General features: G+C 36.3%; 1 protein-coding gene across 1 annotated transcript in view; it reads left to right on the top strand.

The window, feature by feature from the left end:
* Positions 1-17,745, top strand: part of LOC142950639 (uncharacterized) — a 29,494-nt gene extending 11,749 nt beyond the window's left edge. The window contains exons 19-40 of the mRNA XM_076092200.1: positions 172-231; positions 4,922-5,197; positions 5,330-5,566; positions 6,732-7,004; positions 7,137-7,397; positions 7,560-7,862; positions 8,184-8,303; positions 8,442-8,457; positions 8,559-8,647; positions 8,798-8,848; positions 9,108-9,167; positions 13,833-13,906; positions 14,033-14,300; positions 14,502-14,804; positions 15,223-15,483; positions 15,903-16,163; positions 16,406-16,525; positions 16,664-16,679; positions 16,781-16,869; positions 17,020-17,070; positions 17,330-17,389; positions 17,620-17,745. Coding sequence (XP_075948315.1) covers positions 172-231; positions 4,922-5,197; positions 5,330-5,566; positions 6,732-7,004; positions 7,137-7,397; positions 7,560-7,862; positions 8,184-8,303; positions 8,442-8,457; positions 8,559-8,647; positions 8,798-8,848; positions 9,108-9,167; positions 13,833-13,906; positions 14,033-14,300; positions 14,502-14,804; positions 15,223-15,483; positions 15,903-16,163; positions 16,406-16,525; positions 16,664-16,679; positions 16,781-16,869; positions 17,020-17,070; positions 17,330-17,389; positions 17,620-17,627 — 3,257 coding nt within the window. The 3' untranslated portion in view covers positions 17,628-17,745. The remainder of the gene's footprint in view (positions 1-171; positions 232-4,921; positions 5,198-5,329; positions 5,567-6,731; positions 7,005-7,136; positions 7,398-7,559; positions 7,863-8,183; positions 8,304-8,441; positions 8,458-8,558; positions 8,648-8,797; positions 8,849-9,107; positions 9,168-13,832; positions 13,907-14,032; positions 14,301-14,501; positions 14,805-15,222; positions 15,484-15,902; positions 16,164-16,405; positions 16,526-16,663; positions 16,680-16,780; positions 16,870-17,019; positions 17,071-17,329; positions 17,390-17,619) is intronic.
* Positions 17,746-20,494: the final 2,749 nt, after the last annotated feature.

Raw genomic sequence — 20,494 nt, forward strand, 5'->3', positions numbered from 1 at the left:
GATGTCACAGATTGTGTGGTTGAGCTTAAAGACATTGATTGGTAGAGTGAGTACTTTTACTTCATGTCACTAGAATAAGATGCAATAGTTGAGATGTGTTTGTAGGCCAGCAGTGCTTAAATAAAGGAGAGGAAATGATCTCTTCATGCGTTCATCTGATCCTTCTAACAGGGACGAGTAATGAACCAGAGGAGAGCGTTTACTCAAACGTGACGGTGGGAACAGCTGCAGGTACAGTCAAGTACAACAGACTTTGTACTACCACTTTGAGTGTATTTCTTTATTACTACCACCAGGAGTCAGCAATGGTCAAATACAACACTTACAGTGAATAAGATGAGCTTCAGTTGGCACCACAATAGATAACTGTGTTATAAAATAATCAGCGACAGTAAAGTGTTATAACACATCTGTAACTCTTAAATAACCTTAAATCTCTTTTCCCTTTGCTTTTCTTCCAGATCAATAAAAACATCTGCATGGACAGAACCACTGGAATGGACGACAACATGAAAAACCACATCTTGTGTTTTTGTGTAATTATTGTGTGAACCTCTGCTTTCCTTATATGAGACAGTATTTTGTACAGTTAACCTGTTAGTACATCATCTAAAGGAAACACATCATATAGCTTTAATATTCTGTTTCACTCGGTGAAAGGACTTCAGATTATTACATATATTCAAATATTAGTGTTGAGTGTTTACTTTATGCTTTCTTCTTCTTTGGTACAGTCTCTTTGTTTGTTAAAGCTCTTGTAGACAACTTTGAATAGAGGCTGGTTTAAAAAGCTGAAAACAGACAATCAGTTAGAAATCTTCGATCTTCAGTACGTTGGTGATAGTGAGGATATAAAGTCATCCTCTCTTTTAATTTTGATGAAAAATCTTTACACATTTAATCTGTATTTGGACAACATATTTGTCCGACATTGAAGTTCCTCTCTGCCTTTTTAAACATGTTTGACAGGTGCTGTATGTGTTTTAGTTTCACCTGGATGGATTTATTACGTTTTGTTATGTTTGACCATTTTATGCATCAATAAACTTCCAGCACTGAGCTGTCAGCATGTTTCTGACTGACATTTATTTGACTAAAAATTATTATTAGATAGGGTTACTAGGAACATATGTCCACATCACATTAGTAAGTATGTTGAAAACAAGTAAAATGTCCCTTTAAAATACTTTCTACACTACAGTTAAGTGTCTTAAAGCTGAATTAATATTATGATCATGATATTATATTAAGAAGAATCTGTCTGCAGAATAAACCCCATCACACACAGTGCAATCAAAATATATCAATGGAAATCATTGTGTGACAAACAAGCTGTTATCATTGTGGTTTTGACTGGTGGTGCCGGTTTTGAAAAAAGAAATGAGGAAGAAGATGGCCGAAATCAATTTCACAATCTCAAACTTATCGAGAAAAACTTGCATTTCCAGTTTGCAAGATTGTAGAGCAACGTATCATTTGAAGGGGCTTGAAAAACTATATAATAACATTTAAGCCAAAGTAGATGTGGATGAATAAAATAAAATGTTAAAGCTCAACTTAAAGCTCAAACCTGTAATGTTACTTAGATTCAATTGAATCCAAGATTGGTTATAAACAGCTGAATACAAACCGGTTAGATACAAAGAGCACAACACAAGATCTTTGCCTTAACATGTAAAGTTACAGAATTCAGCTTTTAGCAATTCTGTAACTTGGACAGATACTTTAGGTTCTTAACAGATTGTAAATATGGAAGTGCATGTGGACCTCTAAAGATATAACCAGAGCAGGATCACCTCAGCCGACCTCCGTTGTGTGTCTGATATTAGTAAAGCAGAGTAAAGACGTCTTGCTGCTGACTGCTTGAACATTAACAATAAGGTCTTTTCATGCTGTAATCTTTGCCTCCCTTGTTTTGTGTATGATGCACTTCTCTTCATGGACCTAGAACTATATCCCAAAAACAAAATCTAAATAGAAAAACAGAGAGATGAAGAGGTTTCACATTATTTATATGTCATAGTTTTCTTAATAAAGCAGCATTGAGAATATAATATCATAAAGGTTGTTCCCAGTTAGGCCTCTAAATAAACAATCATCTTTAGTTTCCTCAAATTGTTTTTGAACACTCAAACAAAGTCAACTTCTCGCTTCCTCTTTAAACAGACGTGTTGCACATTTACACCACAAGTTTTTTAGACGGCAGAAATTGCAAAAAGCATGCTTTCTATTTCACAATATGCACGATATTATTTAAATAACATGCACTCATATTAAGATACATATGAACTTGGGTTTTATTTGTGTAATTGGGGCCTTTATTGCTGTTGGAAAAAATATTTCATTGCAGGAATCTAGTCACTTTGGATCAACGTCCTAAGTAATTCTTAATGATGACACTCTTTTAAAAATATAATATAATGCAAATAGAGTTGTATATCATCTAGGGTTGTACATTAATGTGTGTAACCTTGGCTGAGTGAGCTCTCCACCGATTTATCTAATGAAATGATCATATTGTGTAAATGTTTCACAGTTTAAAATATATATATAAAGACACAATGTTAAATTATATTTTGCATAGTCACTGTTTTTGTTGAGGCCTTTTAGCTTAATCAGAGGAAATATAAAACCTGTCTCATCTGGAATTACATTTTGTTACTTCCTTACATTTTGCTATATTGGTTATAATTACATAAACTTAAGTACATTATGACATGCAAAGAAAACCTGCAACACCAAGTGTAACATGTAGGTGTGTTTATGGGATGCTATATTAAATAGTCTTATTTCTTAGAAATGTGCCAACAGTGTGCTGTGGTCAGACCAGTCTGTCTGTGTGAGCTTCGTGTAAAAGGGAAGGAAGTTAAACTGAAGAAGAAGGTGGAGAAAATGTCCAATCCAATGCTTTTTGTTTCAAGCTTTGCTCAAAGTGTGAAAGCCACATCAGCATCACTCAGAAGCAGAGTGACAGAGTGTCAGTGCTGAATGTGAGGATGGGACACACTGTGTGTGTGCTGGGGCTTTTCTGTGAGTACTTTGTGTTTAAATCATAGTTTACATAGAGAAAACTTTTTAAATGACTGATTTTAATAGTTTCTGTCTGTTTGATGATGAATGATGAAGTTTCAAACTTTATTTTAGTGCTGAATATCCTCCTCTACTGTGGACACGCTCAAGGTTTTTATACACTTTTCTTTCTTTTTATACATATTTACTGAAGAGGATTCTCCACCTATTGTCACTCTTTAACAATGAATATTTCTGTTCTATTTAATTACATTATGATAAATACAAAAACAAGACATTTTACTCTTTGCATTTTGTGTTTGTTTCTAGATGTTTTGCTGTCTGTTGAGCCAAACCGGTCCACTTTATTTACTGGAGAGACTGTTACCTTCATGTGTGACATGAGAGAAGGAGAAGTCACTGACTGGAATTACACATTCATTAGGAATGGTCAAACATTTTCCCCCTACCTAGCAGATAATAGATTTACATCACCACCTCTAACTATGGGCTACAGTGGTGAATATCAGTGTGTTGCAGCTAACAAGAGCTCATCAGATGTTATAAAAGGAAGTAATAAAGTCTCTCTCACTGTATCAGGTAAGTGATCAAAGTTTAACCATCATGACCAAGTTCACTAAAATCACTTGTTTATTTATGATTCATGTTGATATGATCAACCTGTTTGACAAAGTGTTCATATAATATAATGTAGTGATAATGTATAAATGTTAACTAGCGTAAGATTCAGAAACCTTAAAGTTTGACCACTGATGGTGTTCAGACAGCTGTATAACCTGTAATCCTGAGCTTTGTTTAAAGGACCAATTATCACATCATCTTGATCATTACAATAAAACAAAGAAAGATGGACAGAGTGCAGCTGTTTACATGAAGACATTTATATAATAATAATAATAATAATAATAATAATAATAATAATAATAAGACAAACCATCCAATATTTTATCCCTTTTGAGAAACGAATCAGTGATTAATTAGTGATAACATTAATGTATCAAACAGAGCAGGTGAGTGTGGCGCCTCCTTCAGGGGAAATGTCCTCATTACTTAGTGAACCTGTTATTATTTATTACAGGAAGAGTGACTTTGACATCTTCTTCTGTCTCCAACTTAATGTTAAATTCTAATTATGTTAAAACATAAATCACTGATACCTTGTAACATTGTTCATTTAATTAAACTGGTTCACTGAAACAATGAACTAACTGTTACACAGACAAAGATGTGATGCTAGAAACTCCTGCATCCTCCTTGTTTGAAGGAGAATCAGTGACTCTTCACTGTAGACATCGAGGTCAGAGAAAGGAGAAGAATGCTGACTTCTACAAAGACGCATCACTTATTGAAATGGACACAAACCATCAAAACACAGTTTAAATGAACATTTCTCTAACATCAGATGGGAGCTCTTACATGTGTAACTTTGAAGACGAAGAATCTGAACCAATAAAACTGAAAATAGAACGTATGTAGTTTACATGTTAAGGAGCTGCAGACATGAAGCATTGTGAGAGTGAAGCGGAGTGAAGATTTATCTGAATTATCTTTGAGACACTTAAAGAACAGAAGGCTGTGTTTAAAGTCTCATCCATTTTTAAAAGTGTGTTTGTACTCACTTTAATCCATGTTAGCTTCATTTAACCAACAACTTTAGTGGTTAATAAGTGTGAAACATCAACATGGGTTCTGATGATTTCCTTCAGTTTACTAAACCTTAATAATATTCACAGATTCAGAAGTGATTCATTATTTTCTGCATTGTTTCATCAATAAGTTGTTGCTCCACCAAGAATGCTGGATGAGATTATTTATTTTAATTATTCATCAAACTGGACTAATTCACAGACACAATAATTACCATTGTTATGTTTTTGTTCTATTAAAACAGAACGACCAAAGGCCAGACTGAGCAAAGACTCTCCTGTAGGGGACAGAGTGATCCTGACCTGCTCTGTGGGATCATCTTCATCATCTTCATCATCTTCATCATCTGGTTGGAAATACTTCTGGTACAGAAGCAACAAAACCTCTGAACCTCTGAACACACCAGATGGTACCGTCCTCTCAACTGGACAAATCCGTGTCTCAGGAGGAGGAGGAGTCTACTGGTGCAGAGGAGGAAGAGGAGACCCAGTTTACTACACAGAGTACAGTGATCCAGTCGGTAAAGAACTAAATAGTTTAGTTGATATGAAATACTAAACGCAGAAAAAGTATTTGTGAATAAGGATTCAGACTAACACTAAACACTTTGTTTTTCTAACTGTTCTATTTGGGGCCTGATGATCATGAACAGTCACACACAGAGCTGTTGTGACTCAGCAACCCAACTGGCCTGAGATTTACTCTGGAGAGACGATCACTCTCACATGTGAAATAAAGGACGGAGGAGACGCTGAGTGGGAGTATGAATGGAGAACACCCAGATCATACACACCTCTAAACCCAAGTGGCTCCATGATTAGACCATCACTCAGTGGAGACTACTGGTGTAAGGGCAGACTGAAAGATAAACCCTCTTCAACAGAATGGAGTGATACTTACACATTAAAAGTATACAGTAAGTCATAATTTTTATTTCACTGAATGTAAACAGAATATTTTAAATGTTAGTTTATTAATATATTTTAAGACGGTGTACCTTGCAGGACACAAGCAGTGCATGTAATCCACCAAGGACTCATCATCACACGTCTTTATTCTGTGAAATCTCTCCAACAGATAAACCTCATTCTGTCCTCACTGTGTCTCCATTATATACATTCTAGAAACGAGTCAGTGATTAATTAGTGATGACATTAATGTGTCAAACAGAGCAGGTGAGTGTGGCGCCTCCTTCAGGGGAAATGTCCTCATTACTTAGTGAACCTGTTATTATTTATTACAGGAAGAGTGACTTTGACATCTTCTTCTGTCTCCAACTTAATGTTAAATTCTAATTATGTTAAAACATAAATCACTGATACCTTGTAACATTGTTCATTTAATTAAACTGGTTCACTGAAACAATGAACTAACTGTTACACAGACAAAGATGTGATGCTAGAAACTCCTGCATCCTCCTTGTTTGAAGGAGAATCAGTGACTCTTCACTGTAGACATCGAGGTCAGAGAAAGGAGAAGAATGCTGACTTCTACAAAGACGCATCACTTATTGAAATGGACACAAACCATCAAAACAGTTTAAATCAACATTTCTCTAACATCAGATGGGAGCTCTTACATGAGTAACTTTGAAGACGAAGAATCTGAACCAATAAAACTGAAAATAGAACGTATGTAGTTTACATGTTAAGGAGCTGCAGACATGAAGCATTGTGAGAGTGAAGCGGAGTGAAGATTTATCTGAATTATCTTTGAGACACTTAAAGAAAAGAAGGCTGTGTTTAAAGTCTCATCCATTTTTAAAAGTGTGTTTGTACTCACTTTAATCCATGTTAGCTTCATTTAACCAACAACTTTAGTGGTTAATAAGTGTGAAACATCAACATGGGTTCTGATGATTTCCTTCAGTTTACTAAACCTTAATAATATTCACAGATTCAGAAGTGATTCATTATTTTCTGAATTGTTTCATCAATAAATTGTTGCTCCCACCAAGAATGCTGGATGAGATTATTTATTTAATTATTCATCAAACTGGACTAATTCACAGACACAATAATTACCATTGTTATGTTTTTGTTCTATTAAAACAGAACGACCAAAGGCCAGACTGAGCCTATACTCTGTAGGGGGCAGAGTGACCCTGACCTGCTCTGTGGGATCATCTTCATTATCATCATCATCTTCATCATCTGGTTGGAAATACTTCTGGTACAGAAGCAACAAAACCTCTGAACCTCTGAACACACCAGATGGTACCGTCCTCCCAACTGGACGAATCAGTGTCTCAGGAGGAGGAGGAGTCTACTGGTGCAGAGGAGGAAGAGGAGACCCAGTTTACTACACAGAGTACAGTGATCCAGTCGGTAAAGAACTAAATAGTTTAGTTGATATGAAATACTAAATGCAGAAAAAGTATTTGTGAATAAGGATTCAGACTAACACTAAACACTTTGTTTTTCTAACTGTTCTATTTGGGGCCTGATGATCATGAACAGTCACACACAGAGCTGTTGTGACTCAGCAACACAACTGGCCTGAGATTTACTCTGGAGAGACGATCACTCTCACATGTGAAGTAAAGGACGGAGGAGACGCTGAGTGGGAGTATAAATGGAGAACACCCAGCTCATACACACCTCTAAACCCAAGTGGCTCCATGATTAGATCATCACTCAGTGGACACTACTGGTGTAAGGGCAGACTGAAAGATGAACCCTCTTTAGCAGCATGGAGTGATAGTTTCACAATTAAACCTGGTAAGTCATCATTTCAATTTTACTAAATGTTGACAGAATATTATAAATGTTAGTTTGGTTAATATATTTTAAGACGGTGTACCTTGCAGGACACAAGCAGTGCATGTAATCCACCAAGGACTCATCATCACACGTCTTTATTCTGTGAAATCTCTCCAACAGATAAACCTCAGCCTGTCCTCACTGTGTCTCCATTATGGCTGAGACCTGGAGACTCAGTAACTCTGACCTGCAGTGTTAAACATCCATCTGCAGGATGGAGGTTCTTCTGGTATAAGTTTGTTCCCAAACTGTCAGACGACTCCTACATCTCTGAGCTTCTACCTGGTAGCACCGATGGTACTGAACAGGATTCCTACATTGTTCATGAACAGACGCACACAGCAGGATATGTGTGCAGAGCTGGAAGAGGAGATCCTGTGTTTTACACTCAGTATAGTGAAACTAAGTTAGTCTGGTCTGGAGGTAGGTTTTTTTTTACTTTTCCATTATTGTACAGTGGAAGAAATTAACTTATTGTGGTGACATTTTCCCTGAAAAACCATCAGATCAGTTTTCCAAAATTGTTGACCCTCCTTTTCATCTTCACACACAATTTGTTCTTCGCATTAATTACAAACTTTTGACTTTAGAAATCTATAATCCAATCTTGTACATTTGGTGACGTGACCAGCAGTGAAAGGTAGACAGCATGTGATCGAGGGTTTATGTAAGTGTATTTGAGTGTATGTGTTCTAATACTTGTGTATCTCTTCATGATTCATGTGTATTTGTATTTGTGTGTAGATGCTGGAGATACAGCAGCAAGCTCTGCATTTCCCGTGCTGTTGGTTGTTGGTCTGCTTTGTGGAGTTTTACTGATTATTCTCCTGCTGCTGTTTCTGTATCGCTGCAGAAAGTCAACAGGTGAGATCTTTTCCTTCTCATATTAGATTGATTACACTTAAACAAGTCAAAGTCACAGATGTAAACACATGTACTGTAGTGACAATAGAACAATGTGTAGTATAAAGACATGTAACAGCAAATGCCTTTTTCTTACAGATTCAAGCGTCATGAGGTTGGTACAACACTCTCTTCTCTCATTCTGAACATAACAGCACTACTTCACATGTTCCTCATTAGATCCTCTGTATTTACTTCATGTTTTGGTTCCACCAGGTCTCAGAGCACCAATCAGAGACCAGCTACAGACCACATGATCAACCAGGTTGAAACTCAAGACGGACATTACGCTTCTCTTCTCCACGGTCAGCTTTAATCCTGATTCATTTCATCATTCATCATTAACTCTAAACCTAACATTTCTATTTCTGTTAACTGTTTCAGAAGATTACAGAATTCATATAATGTGTTTAAAATGATTGATATGACGTGTCTTGATTCTCACTGCTCTGTAGGTGATGCTGTTCTCTATGAAACAATCAGAGGCTCTAAAGAACCTGAACATGGTACAGTATATACTGTGTTCATCACAGAGCTGTTAGAAATACTAGAATAAGATGAAGTGACTGATTGACACAAAACACAAAGATCTATGATGTCACAGATTCTGTGGTTGAGCTTAAAGACATTGATTGGTAGAGTGAGTACTTTTACTTCATGTCACTAGAATAAGATGCAATAGTTGAGATGTGTTTGTAGGCCAGCAGTGCTTAAATAAAGGAGAGGAAATGATCTCTTCATGCGTTCATCTGATCCTTCTAACAGGGACGAGTAATGAACCAGAGGAGAGCGTTTACTCAAACGTGACGATGGGAACAGCTGCAGGTACAGTCAAGTACAACAGACTTTGTACTACCACTTTGAGTGTATTTCTTTATTACTACCACCAGGAGTCAGCAATGGTCAAATACAACACTTACAGTGAATAAGATGAGCTTCAGTTGGCACCACAATAGATAACTGTGTTATAAAATAATCAGTGACAGTAAAGTGTTATAACACATCTGTAACTCTTAAATAAACTTAAATCTCTTTTCCCTTTGCTTTTCTTCCAGATCAATAAAAACATCTGCATGGACAGAACCACTGGAATGGACGACAACATGAAAAACCACATCTTGTGTTTTTGTGTAATTATTGTGTGAACCTCTGCTTTCCTTATATGAGACAGTATTTTGTACAGTTAACCTGTTAGCACATCATCTAAAGGAAACACATCATATAGCTTTAATATTCTGTTTCACTTGGTGAAAGGACTTCAGATTATTACATATATTCAAATATTAGTGTTGAGTGTTTACTTTATGCTTTCTTCTTCTTTGGTACAGTCTCTTTGTTTGTTAAAGCTATTGTAGACAACTTTGAATGGAGGCTGGTTTAAAAAGCTGAAAACAGACAATCAGTTAGAAATCTTCGATCTTCAGTACGTTGGTGATAGTGAGGATATAAAGTCATCCTCTCTTTTAATTTTGATGAAAAATCTTTACACATTTAATCTGTTAGTGGACAACGTATTTGTCCGACATTGAAGTTCCTCTCTGCCTTTTTAAACATGTTTGACAGGTGCTGTATGTGTTTTAGTTTCACCTGGATGGATTTATTACGTTTTGTTATGTTTGACCATTTTATGCATCAATAAACTTCCAGCACTGAGCTGTCAGCATGTTTCTGACTGACATTTATTTGACTAAAAATGATTATTAGATAGGGTTACTAGGAACATATGTCCACATCACATTAGTAAGTATGTTGAAAACAAGTAAAATGTCCCTTTAAAATACTTTCTACACTACAGTTAAGTGTCTTAAAGCTGAATTAATATTATGATTATGATATCATATTAAGAAGAATCTGTCTGCAGAATAAACCCCATCACACACAGTGCAATCAAAATATATCAATGGAAATCATTGTGTGACAAACAAGCTGTTATCATTGTGGTTTTGACTGGTGGTGCCAGTTTTGAAAAAAGAAATGAGGAAGAAGATGGCCGAAATCAATTTCACAATCTCAAACTTATCGAGAAAAACTTGCATTTCCTGTTTGCAAGATTGTAGAGCAACGTATCATTTGAAGGGGCTTGAAAAACTATATAATAACATTTAAGCCAAAGTAGATGTGGATGAATAAAATAAAATGTTAAAGCTCAACTTAAAGCTCAAACCTGTAATGTTACTTAGATTCAATTGAATCCAAGATTGGTTATAAACAGCTGAATACAAACCGGTTAGATACAAAGAGCACAACACAAGATCTTTGCCTTAACATGTAGAGTTACAGAATTCAGCTTTTAGCAATTCTGTAACTTGGACAGATACTTTAGGTTCTTAACAGATTGTAAATATGGAAGTGCATGTGGACCTCTAAAGATATAACCAGAGCAGGATCACCTCAGCCGACCTCCGTTGTGTGTCTGATATTAGTAAAGCAGAGTAAAGACGTCTTGCTGCTGACTGCTTGAACATTAACAATAAGGTCTTTTCATGCTGTAATCTTTGCCTCCCTTGTTTTGTGTATGATGCACTTCTCTTCATGGACCTAGAACTATATCCCAAAAACAAAATCTAAATAGAAAAACAGAGAGATGAAGAGGTTTCACATTATTTATATGTCATAGTTTTCTTAATAAAGCAGCATTGAGAATATAATATCATAAAGGTTGTTCCCAGTTAGGCCTCTAAATAAACAATCATCTTTAGTTTCCTCAAATTGTTTTTGAACACTCAAACAAAGTCAACTTCTCGCTTCCTCTTTAAACAGAGATGTGCACATTTACACCACAAGTTTGTCAGATGGCAGATATCGACAAAAACAAGATAACAGCATGCTTTCTATTTCACAATATGCATGACTTGATATTATTTAAATAACATGCACTCATATTAAGATACATATGAACTTGGGTTTTATTTGTGTAATTGGGGCCTTTATTGCTGTTGGAAAAAAATACTTCATTGCAGGAATCTAGTCACTTTGGATCAACGTCCTAAGTAATTCTTAATGATGACACTCTTTTAAAAATATAATATAATGCAAATAGAGTTGTATATCATCTAGGGTTGTACATTAATGTGTATAACCTTGGCTGAGTGAGCTCTCCACCGATTTATCTAATGAAATGATCATATTGTGTAAATGTTTCACAGTTTAAAAATATATATATTTATAAAGACACAATGTTAAATTATATTTTGCATAGTCACTGTTTTTGTTGAGGCCTTTTAGCTTAATCAGAGGAAATATAAAACCTGTCTCATCTGGAATTACATTTTGTTACTTCCTTACATTTTGCTATATTGGTTATAATTACATAAACTTAAGTACATTTTTTTTTCCAACAGCTGCACATTAAAAAAGGTTTGTACTGAACTGTTTCCTGTATTTTCAGAGCCTCCGATTGAGTCACATGACCTACAGGTCAGTGAGAAAACAAAGAAAAGTCAACCTCGTTGCATGGTTTGAATTTAAACATCTTCATGCAACATGTTAACATACCTGCTTGATTTAGTTGAACAATGTTTAACATGCAGCAGAGGGAACATTGTTTTAATGTTAGAGAGTGTTGGAGAAGTGAACATGCAAAGCAGAAGGGACTAAAAAGCATTAAATTCAGCATTAAATGGGAGGCTGACCGTGGATAAGAGAGGAAACATGCTGTTGAGTTGCATCGTGGTTGACTGTAGCAGAGCCTTGATTGGTGCTCAGAGACTGAGCTCAGAGACACCTTTCCTTTACACTGATGATGATTGCCAACTTTTATTGTGAAGGGAAGATGTGCCAAAAGGTTGATCCAAATAATTTAAAATAAAAAAACTGGCCCAACAGTGAGAATATAAAATACTACATGCAAAGAAAAATGTGCAAGTGTAACATGTCGGTGTGTTTATGGGATGCTGTATTTAACAGTCATATTTCTTATGTGCCAATAGTGTGCTGTGGTCAGACCAGTGTATTCGTGTGAGCTTTGTCTGAAAGGGAAGGAAGTTAAACTGAAGAAGAAGGTGGAGAAAACGTCCAATCCAATGCTGCGTTATCAAAGTGTGAAAGCCACATCAGCATCACTCAGAAGCAGAGTGACAGAGTGTCAGTGCTGGATGTGAGGATGGGACACACTGTGTGTGTGCTGGGGCTTTTCTGTGAGTACTTTGTGTGTTTAAATTATAGTTTTCTTAGATACAACATTTTATTTTAAATGACTGATGTTAATAGTTTCTGTCTGTTTGATGATGAATGATGAAGTTTCAAACTTTATTTCAGTGCTGAATATCCTCCTCTACTGTGGACACGCTCAAGGTTTTTATACATTTTTCTTTCTTTTCATATATTCACTCAAGTCAATTCTCCAAATGCTACCATTGTTTAACAATTTATATTTCTGTGTTCTGTTTTTTAATGTATGATAAATACAAAAACAAAACACATTTTACTCTTTGCATATTTTGTTTTGGTGTCCATTGACAAAAACTGGTCCACTTTATTTACTGGAGAGACTGTTACCTTCATATGTGACGTGAGAGAAGGAGAAGTCACTGACTGGAATTACTCACTCATGAAGGATGGTCATACGTATCCCTCCTACAGCTCAGATAAGAGATTTACATCACCACCTAACTACAGAACACAGTGGTGAATATCAGTGTGTTGCAGCTCACAAGATCTTTGCATTTGTTAGAAAAGAAGTAATAAAGTCTCTCTCACTGTATCAGGTAAGTGATCAAAGTTTAACCATCATGACCAAGTTCACTAAAAACACTTGTTTATTTATGATTCATGTTGATATGATCAACCTGTTTGACAAAGTGTTCATATAATATAATGTAGTGATAATGTATAAATGTTAACTAGTGTAAGATTCAGAAACCTTATGATCATAATCTTGATCATTAAAATAAAACAAAGAAAGATGGACAGGGTTATGAATATTTTATCCCTTTTGAGAAACGAGTCAGTGATTAATTAGTGATAACATTAATGTATCAAACAGAGCAGGTGAGTGTGGCGCCTCCTTCAGGGGAAATGTCCTCATTACTTAGTGAACCTGTTATTATTTATTACAGGAAGAGTGACTTTGACATCTTCTTCTGTCTCCAACTTAATGTTAAATTCTAATTATGTTAAAACATAAATCACTGATACCTTGTAACATTGTTCATTTAATTAAACTGGTTCACTGAAACAATGAACTAACTGTTACACAGACAAAGATGTGATGCTAGAAACTCCTGCATCCTCCTTGTTTGAAGGAGAATCAGTGACTCTTCACTGTAGACATCGAGGTCAGAGAAAGGAGAAGAATGCTGACTTCTACAAAGACGCATCACTTATTGAAATGGACACAAAGCATCAAAACACAGTTTAAATCAACATTTCTCTAACATCAGATGGGAGCTCTTACATGTGTAACTTTGAAGACGAAGAATCTGAACCAATAAAACTGAAAATAGAACGTATGTAGTTTACATGTTATATAGTTTTTATATAGTGTCTCAGGAGGAGGAGGAGTCTACTGGTGCAGAGGAGGAAGAGGAGACCTAGTTTACTACTCAGAGTACAGTGATCCAGTCGCTAAAGAACTAAATAGTTTAGTTGATATGAAATACTTAATACAGAAAAAGTATTTGTGAATAAGGATTCAGACTAACACTAAACACTTTGTTTTTCTAACTGTTCTATTTGGGGCCTGATGATCAGGAACAGTCACAATCAGAGCTGTTGTGACTCAGCAACCCAACTGGCCTGAGATTTACTCTGGAGAGATGATCACTCTCACATGTGAAGTAAAGGACGGAGGAGACGCTGAGTGGGAGTATAAATGGGGAACAACCAGCTCATACACACCTCTAAACCCAAGTGGCTCCATGATTAGACCATCACTCAGTGGAGACTACTGGTGTAAGGGCAGACTGAAAGATAAAACCTCTTCAACAGATCAGAGTTATAATTTCACAATTAAACCTGGTAAGTCATCATTTCAATTTTACTAAATGTTGACAGAATATTTTAAATGTTAGTTTGGTTAATATATTTCATCACGGTGTACCTTCACACCTGTTCTACACATTTGTAGACAGAAAAAAAGGATGCAGGACACAAGCAGTGCATGTAATCCACCAAGGACTAATCATCACACGTCTTTATTCTGTGAAATCTCTCCAACAGATAAACCTCATTCTGTCCTCACTGTGTCTCCATTATGGCTGAGACCTGGAGACTCAGTAACTCTGACCTGCAGTGTTAAACATCCATCTGCAGGATGGAGGTTCTTCTGGTATAAGGCTGTTCCCAAACTGTCAGACGACTCCTACATCTCTGAGCTTCTACCTGGTAGCATCGATGGTACTGAACATGATTCCTACATTGTTCATGGACAGACGCACACAGCAGGATATGTGTGCAGAGCTGGAAGAGGAGATCCAGTGTTTTACACTCAGTATAGTAAACCTAAGTTCGTCTGGTCTGGAGGTAGGTTTGTTCAGACTTTTCTATTCTTGAACAGTGAAAGAAATGAACTTATTGTGGTGACATTTTCCCTCAAACAGCATCAGATGAGTTTTCCAAACTTCTCTCTAGAACAGAATAGTGTTGTTGGATCTTGGACTGAATTTCAACATGAGTGAATCTCTTGACCCTCCTTTTCATCGTCACACACAATTTGCTGTTCGCATTTATTCAAAACTTTTGACTTTGGAAATCCATAATCCAATGTTGTCACTTGTCAATACTTCAAACGTTTTCATCTCATGATTCATTTTTCTTCTTGATCCTTTGTTTCTATTCACCAACAAATAAAAACATAATAAACCTACAGGATTATTTTCATTGTGCTCTTTTTAATCTTTATTTGTTGTGCTTTGTTTGTCCTTCATTATGTGTTTTTCAGATCTTCATCCAGCAGCGTCTCTCTCAGTGAGTCCTGACAGAGTTCAGCACTTCAACAAAGACTCACTGTCACTGAGCTGTGAGGGAAACTCTACTGAGTGGAGAGTGAGCAGGTTTTATGGATATGGTTACGTGTCACACTGTTCTGTCTGGGGAACAATGACTGGATCTACATGCAACATGAACCGTCACTGGAAGAGTGGAGTGTTCTGGTGTGAGTCTGAAACACAGTTCAGCAATGCAGCCAACATCACTATACAGAGTGAGTTTTAATTTATTTGAAAGATTTTTGTTTCTGAAGTATTTCTACATTCTATTATAAAGTGTTTATTGTGAAGGTGACTGGTATTAACCAAACTTCTTGTCATCAAGAGTTTAACTCAATATTTAACAAACGATTCAACAAGCTTAGTTTGTTCCAGTGTCATTTCTCAGTATTATCCAATAAAATGTCTTTGGGATTCACTCTCATCTTCATGACAACAGACATCCTCCATTTATATTAAACCAGGAGTAGCTGTAGAGCTATCTGGCTCCAGCTTGGGCAGTATTAGTTCAGCTGCTGTATGAATCTGTATATTAAATTAAAAACTACAGAATGTCTTCTCATCATTGTACGTCAGCTTGTTCAACCAGCTGATGTTTTTGAGCCAAACTTCCTGTTCTTTGATCTTGTTACAGACGGTGATGTCATCCTGGTGAGCCCTGTCCGTCCTGTGACTGAGGGACATTCTGTCACTCTTGGCTGCAAGTTGAAGACAGAAAATGTTCTTCATGATGTGGATTTCTATAGAAATGAGAAACTCATCCCAAACCAAACCAGAGGGGAGCTGAATATCTCTGCAGTTACAAAGTCAGATGAAGGCTTTTATAAATGTAGAGGAAGGAATTCAACACAAGGTTTGAATCTGACGTCAGCAGAGAGTTGGTTGTCAGTGAAATGTGAGTATTATTAAAAACTGTATATTTTTGTAATCTGTGTTACAGTCTGAGGTAGAAAAGTTATAACTGAACTAGAAGTTGGTTTTATACATTTTCGTATTCATAAAAATACAAATGTGACGTGACCAGCAGTGAAAGGTAGACAGCATGTGATCGAGGGTTTATGTAAGTGTATTTGAGTGTATGTGTTCTAATACTTGTGTATCTCTTCATGATTCATGTGTATTTGTATTTGTGTGTAGATTCTGGAGATACAGCAGCAAGCTCTGCATTTCCCGTGCTGTTGGTTGTTGGTCTGCTTTGTGGAGTTTTACTGATTATTCTCCTGCTGCTGTTTCTGTATCGCTGCAGAAAGTCAACAGGTGAGATCTTTTCCTTCTCATATTAGATTGATTACACTTAAACAAGTCAAAGTCACAGATGTAAACACATGTACTGTAGTGACAATAGAACAATGTGTAGTATAAAGACATGTAACAGCAAATGCCTTTTTCTTACAGATTCAAGCGTCATGAGGTTGGTACAACACTCTCTTCTCTCATTCTGAACATAACAGCACTACTTCACATGTTCCTCATTAGATCCTCTGTATTTACTTCATGTTTTGGTTCCACCAGGTCTCAGAGCACCAATCAGAGACCAGCTACAGACCACATGATCAACCAGGTTGAAACTCAAGACGGACATTACGCTTCTCTTCTCCACGGTCAGCTTTAATCCTGATTCATTTCATCATTCATCATTAACTCTAAACCTAACATTTCTATTTCTGTTAACTGTTTAAGAAGATTACAGAATTCATATAATGTCTTTAAAATGATTGACATGACGTGTCTTGATTCTCACTGCTCTGTAGGTGATGCTGTTCTCTATGAAACAATGAGAGGCTCTAAAGAACCTGAACATGGTACAGTATATACTGTGTTCATCACAGAGCTGTTAGAAATACTAGAATAAGATGAAGTGACTGATTGACACAAAACACAAAGATCTATGATGTCACAGATTGTGTGGTTGAGCTTAAAGACATTGATTGGTAGAGTGAGTACTTTTACTTCATGTCACTAGAATAAGATGCAATAGTTGAGATGTGTTTGTAGGCCAGCAGTGCTTAAATAAAGGAGAGGAAATGATCTCTTCATGCGTTCATCTGATCCTTCTAACAGGGACGAGTAATGAACCAGAGGAGAGCGTTTACTCAAACGTGACGATGGGAACAGCTGCAGGTACAGTCAAGTACAACAGACTTTGTACTACCACTTTGAGTGTATTTCTTTATTACTACCACCAGGAGTCAGCAATGGTCAAATACAACACTTACAGTGAATAAGATGAGCTTCAGTTGGCACCACAATAGATAACTGTGTTATAAAATAATCAGTGACAGTAAAGTGTTATAACACATCTGTAACTCTTAAATAACCTTAAATCTCTTTTCCCTTTGCTTTTCTTCCAGATCAATAAAAACATCTGCATGGACAGAACCACTGGAATGGACGACAACATGAAAAACCACATCTTGTGTTTTTGTGTAATTATTGTGTGAACCTCTGCTTTCCTTATATGAGACAGTATTTTGTACAGTTGACCTGTTAGCACATCATCTAAAGGAAACACATCATATAGCTTTAATATTCTGTTTCACTTGGTGAAAGGACTTCAGATTATTACATATATTCAAATATTAGTGTTGAGTGTTTACTTTATGCTTTCTTCTTCTTTGGTACAGTCTCTTTGTTTGTTAAAGCTCTTGTAGACAACTTTGAATGGAGGCTGGTTTAAAAAGCTGAAAACAGACAATCAGTTAGAAATCTTCGATCTTCAGTACGTTGGTGATAGTGAGGATATAAAGTCATCCTCTCTTTTAATTTTGATGAAAAATCTTTACACATTTAATCTGTTATTGGACAACGTATGTGTTTTAGTTTCACCTGGATGGATTTATTACGTTTTGTTATGTTTGACCATTTTATGCATCAATAAACTTCCAGCACTGAGCTGTCAGCATGTTTCTGACTGACATTTCTTTGACTAAAAATGATTATTAGATAAGATTAATAGGAACATATTTCCACATGCATACATCACATTAGTAAGTTTGTTGAAAACAAGTAAAATGTCTTAAAATACATTCTACACTACAGTTAAGTGTCTTAAAGCTGAATTGATATGATGATTATGATAATACTTCATTCTTAAAAGTCTCTGCATATTTGTAGAGACCTGTATTCAGTGCTGAAGCTGTTGCTAGATGTTGAGATGTGAACTGGATGAGGACGTATTGTTAAGAAGAATCTGTCTGCAGAATAAACCCCATCACACACAGGCTAAATCAATAAACTAAAGAAAAGAACTTGACAAACTACAGATGCTTTGTCCTCACTTAAACATGTTCCTTAATCTGCACCATTCAAACAAAGACAAACTCCTTTGTCCTCACAGAAGAACCAGCACACAGAGCAGAGTCCCATCATCACAGACAGTCTGACTCCTCTGAGAAACCTTTTCATCAAGACACGAATGTGAAACTTCTGCACAAGAGACAAAAAAAACATTAGGAAACGGTTTTAATGACAATTTCAGCTCAGGCTTTTAGAAATGTTGACCTCTTCCTTTCTCTTACACAAAACAAGTTTAAGTGGACATGTACACACTTTTTGTTGCTTGATGGCGCAGAAAGTAAATGTAAATGAATATCACACACATACAGTATTAATAATGCAGTGTTTTGTTTGTGATGGGTTTTGTTTAATGTGCTCCACTGTGGATTTGTGATGCGTTTCAGGACTTTTTATCTCCTCTTCCTCGTCAGAAACTCACACTTGATAAAATCTATTCTGAGAAAAATGATAACACTGGTACAGGTGATGTCATGTCAACCACTCCCCAGTCTGATGTTTGTTATTATATTTACAATATTTGATTGATATAAAGTGCTGCTCTGTTCCAACCTTAATAGAAACTGAACAATCCTCTGAAACTCTGTTCTAACTGCAAACACTTTCTGTAGCATTCAGGCGGAGGAAGTCAGTGACGTACTCACAGAATAACAGCAGCACACAGAGCAAAGTGTTCCCATCGTCACGTCCAACTTTGTCATTGGATGGAAAGCATTTCAACAGCTTGAAAGCACAAGAGTAAGACTAACAGAAAACTGGAGGAGAAACGTAGTTACCTCTCTAATGAATATGAGCTCAAACATTATCTTTTATGTTCACTTCCTCCTCAGGCGATGCATAAACAATTTAACTTGAGTAAAGGTCCCTACATAAAAATACTGAGTAAAAAGTAAATTAGCACACATCACATCATATCAAGGCGGTAACAATGAACAAATGGCACAGCTACATTTGGTGCATGGCGGCATCATCTTTGTGTAATACACACACACAAGTTTAACTCCTGCAGTTGGTACTGTGCTGTTTGGTGATCTAGGCTTTACCTTCTTTCTCATTCTTCCCCTGACCTTCTGTTGAGATGGTTAATCTGAGCACACATCACATGTTCACGTAGAACAGTTTGTAAAACAGCAAAGTCAAAAACCTCTGATATTAGATTATAATAGCCGTAACTAATGTTTATTTTATTCAACCATTTTTACTTATATTTGTACTCCTATGTTAGAGGAGAACAACATGTGTTTCTTCTTCCTGGTCCTACAGTAGCTTCGCTTCCATTTAAGTAAAACACCATCTATGTGTTTAGGCCCTTTAGATTATTTTTTGCCGAGACAGAACTCGTTGCCATGAGAGAACGAGTTCCTGTTCACACATTTAAAGATGTGCTGCTGATGTGATCGCGGAGTATAAACCAGAGCTGACGTGTTACACGTTATCTGTGAAATCCAACTTCAACCAGAGAAACACGTCTGCAAAGCACCAATAGAGAACAACCATTTTAACAGATAAAACTATTTCACAATCCGTGCCTTCATGAAATAATTTACCTAAAGGTTTAAAGTGATACGTTTTCACATCTCGACTCTTCCACCTCTTCATTCTTTCTGTCGACATAAGTATGACTTTACTGGATCAGCAAAATAAAAGAGGGGAGATTATGAGACAGAGCGCATGTTGCTGGAACAAAAGTGTATTGAAGCATTTAAAGGTCAACCAAACTTGTAAAAATACAGAAGATTGAAGCCATTTGATGATTTCTTTTAAATGATCTGCTAATAGATTAACTGTAAAAAAAATACTGTCTGCTGTTCAGATAACAAATGTGCCCACAAAGATTACATAAAGAAAGCTGCAGATATTAATTAAAAAGATTTTGATCTTCATGTTCATAATGAAAAAGACGGCCTTTTGGTGATGTACATGGTTACATTT

The sequence above is a fragment of the Anarhichas minor genome, unplaced genomic scaffold (genome assembly GCF_050575085.1).
Source record: "Anarhichas minor isolate MPS153535 unplaced genomic scaffold, ASM5057508v1 ptg000016l, whole genome shotgun sequence".
NCBI classification, from domain to species: Eukaryota; Metazoa; Chordata; class Actinopteri; order Perciformes; family Anarhichadidae; genus Anarhichas; species Anarhichas minor.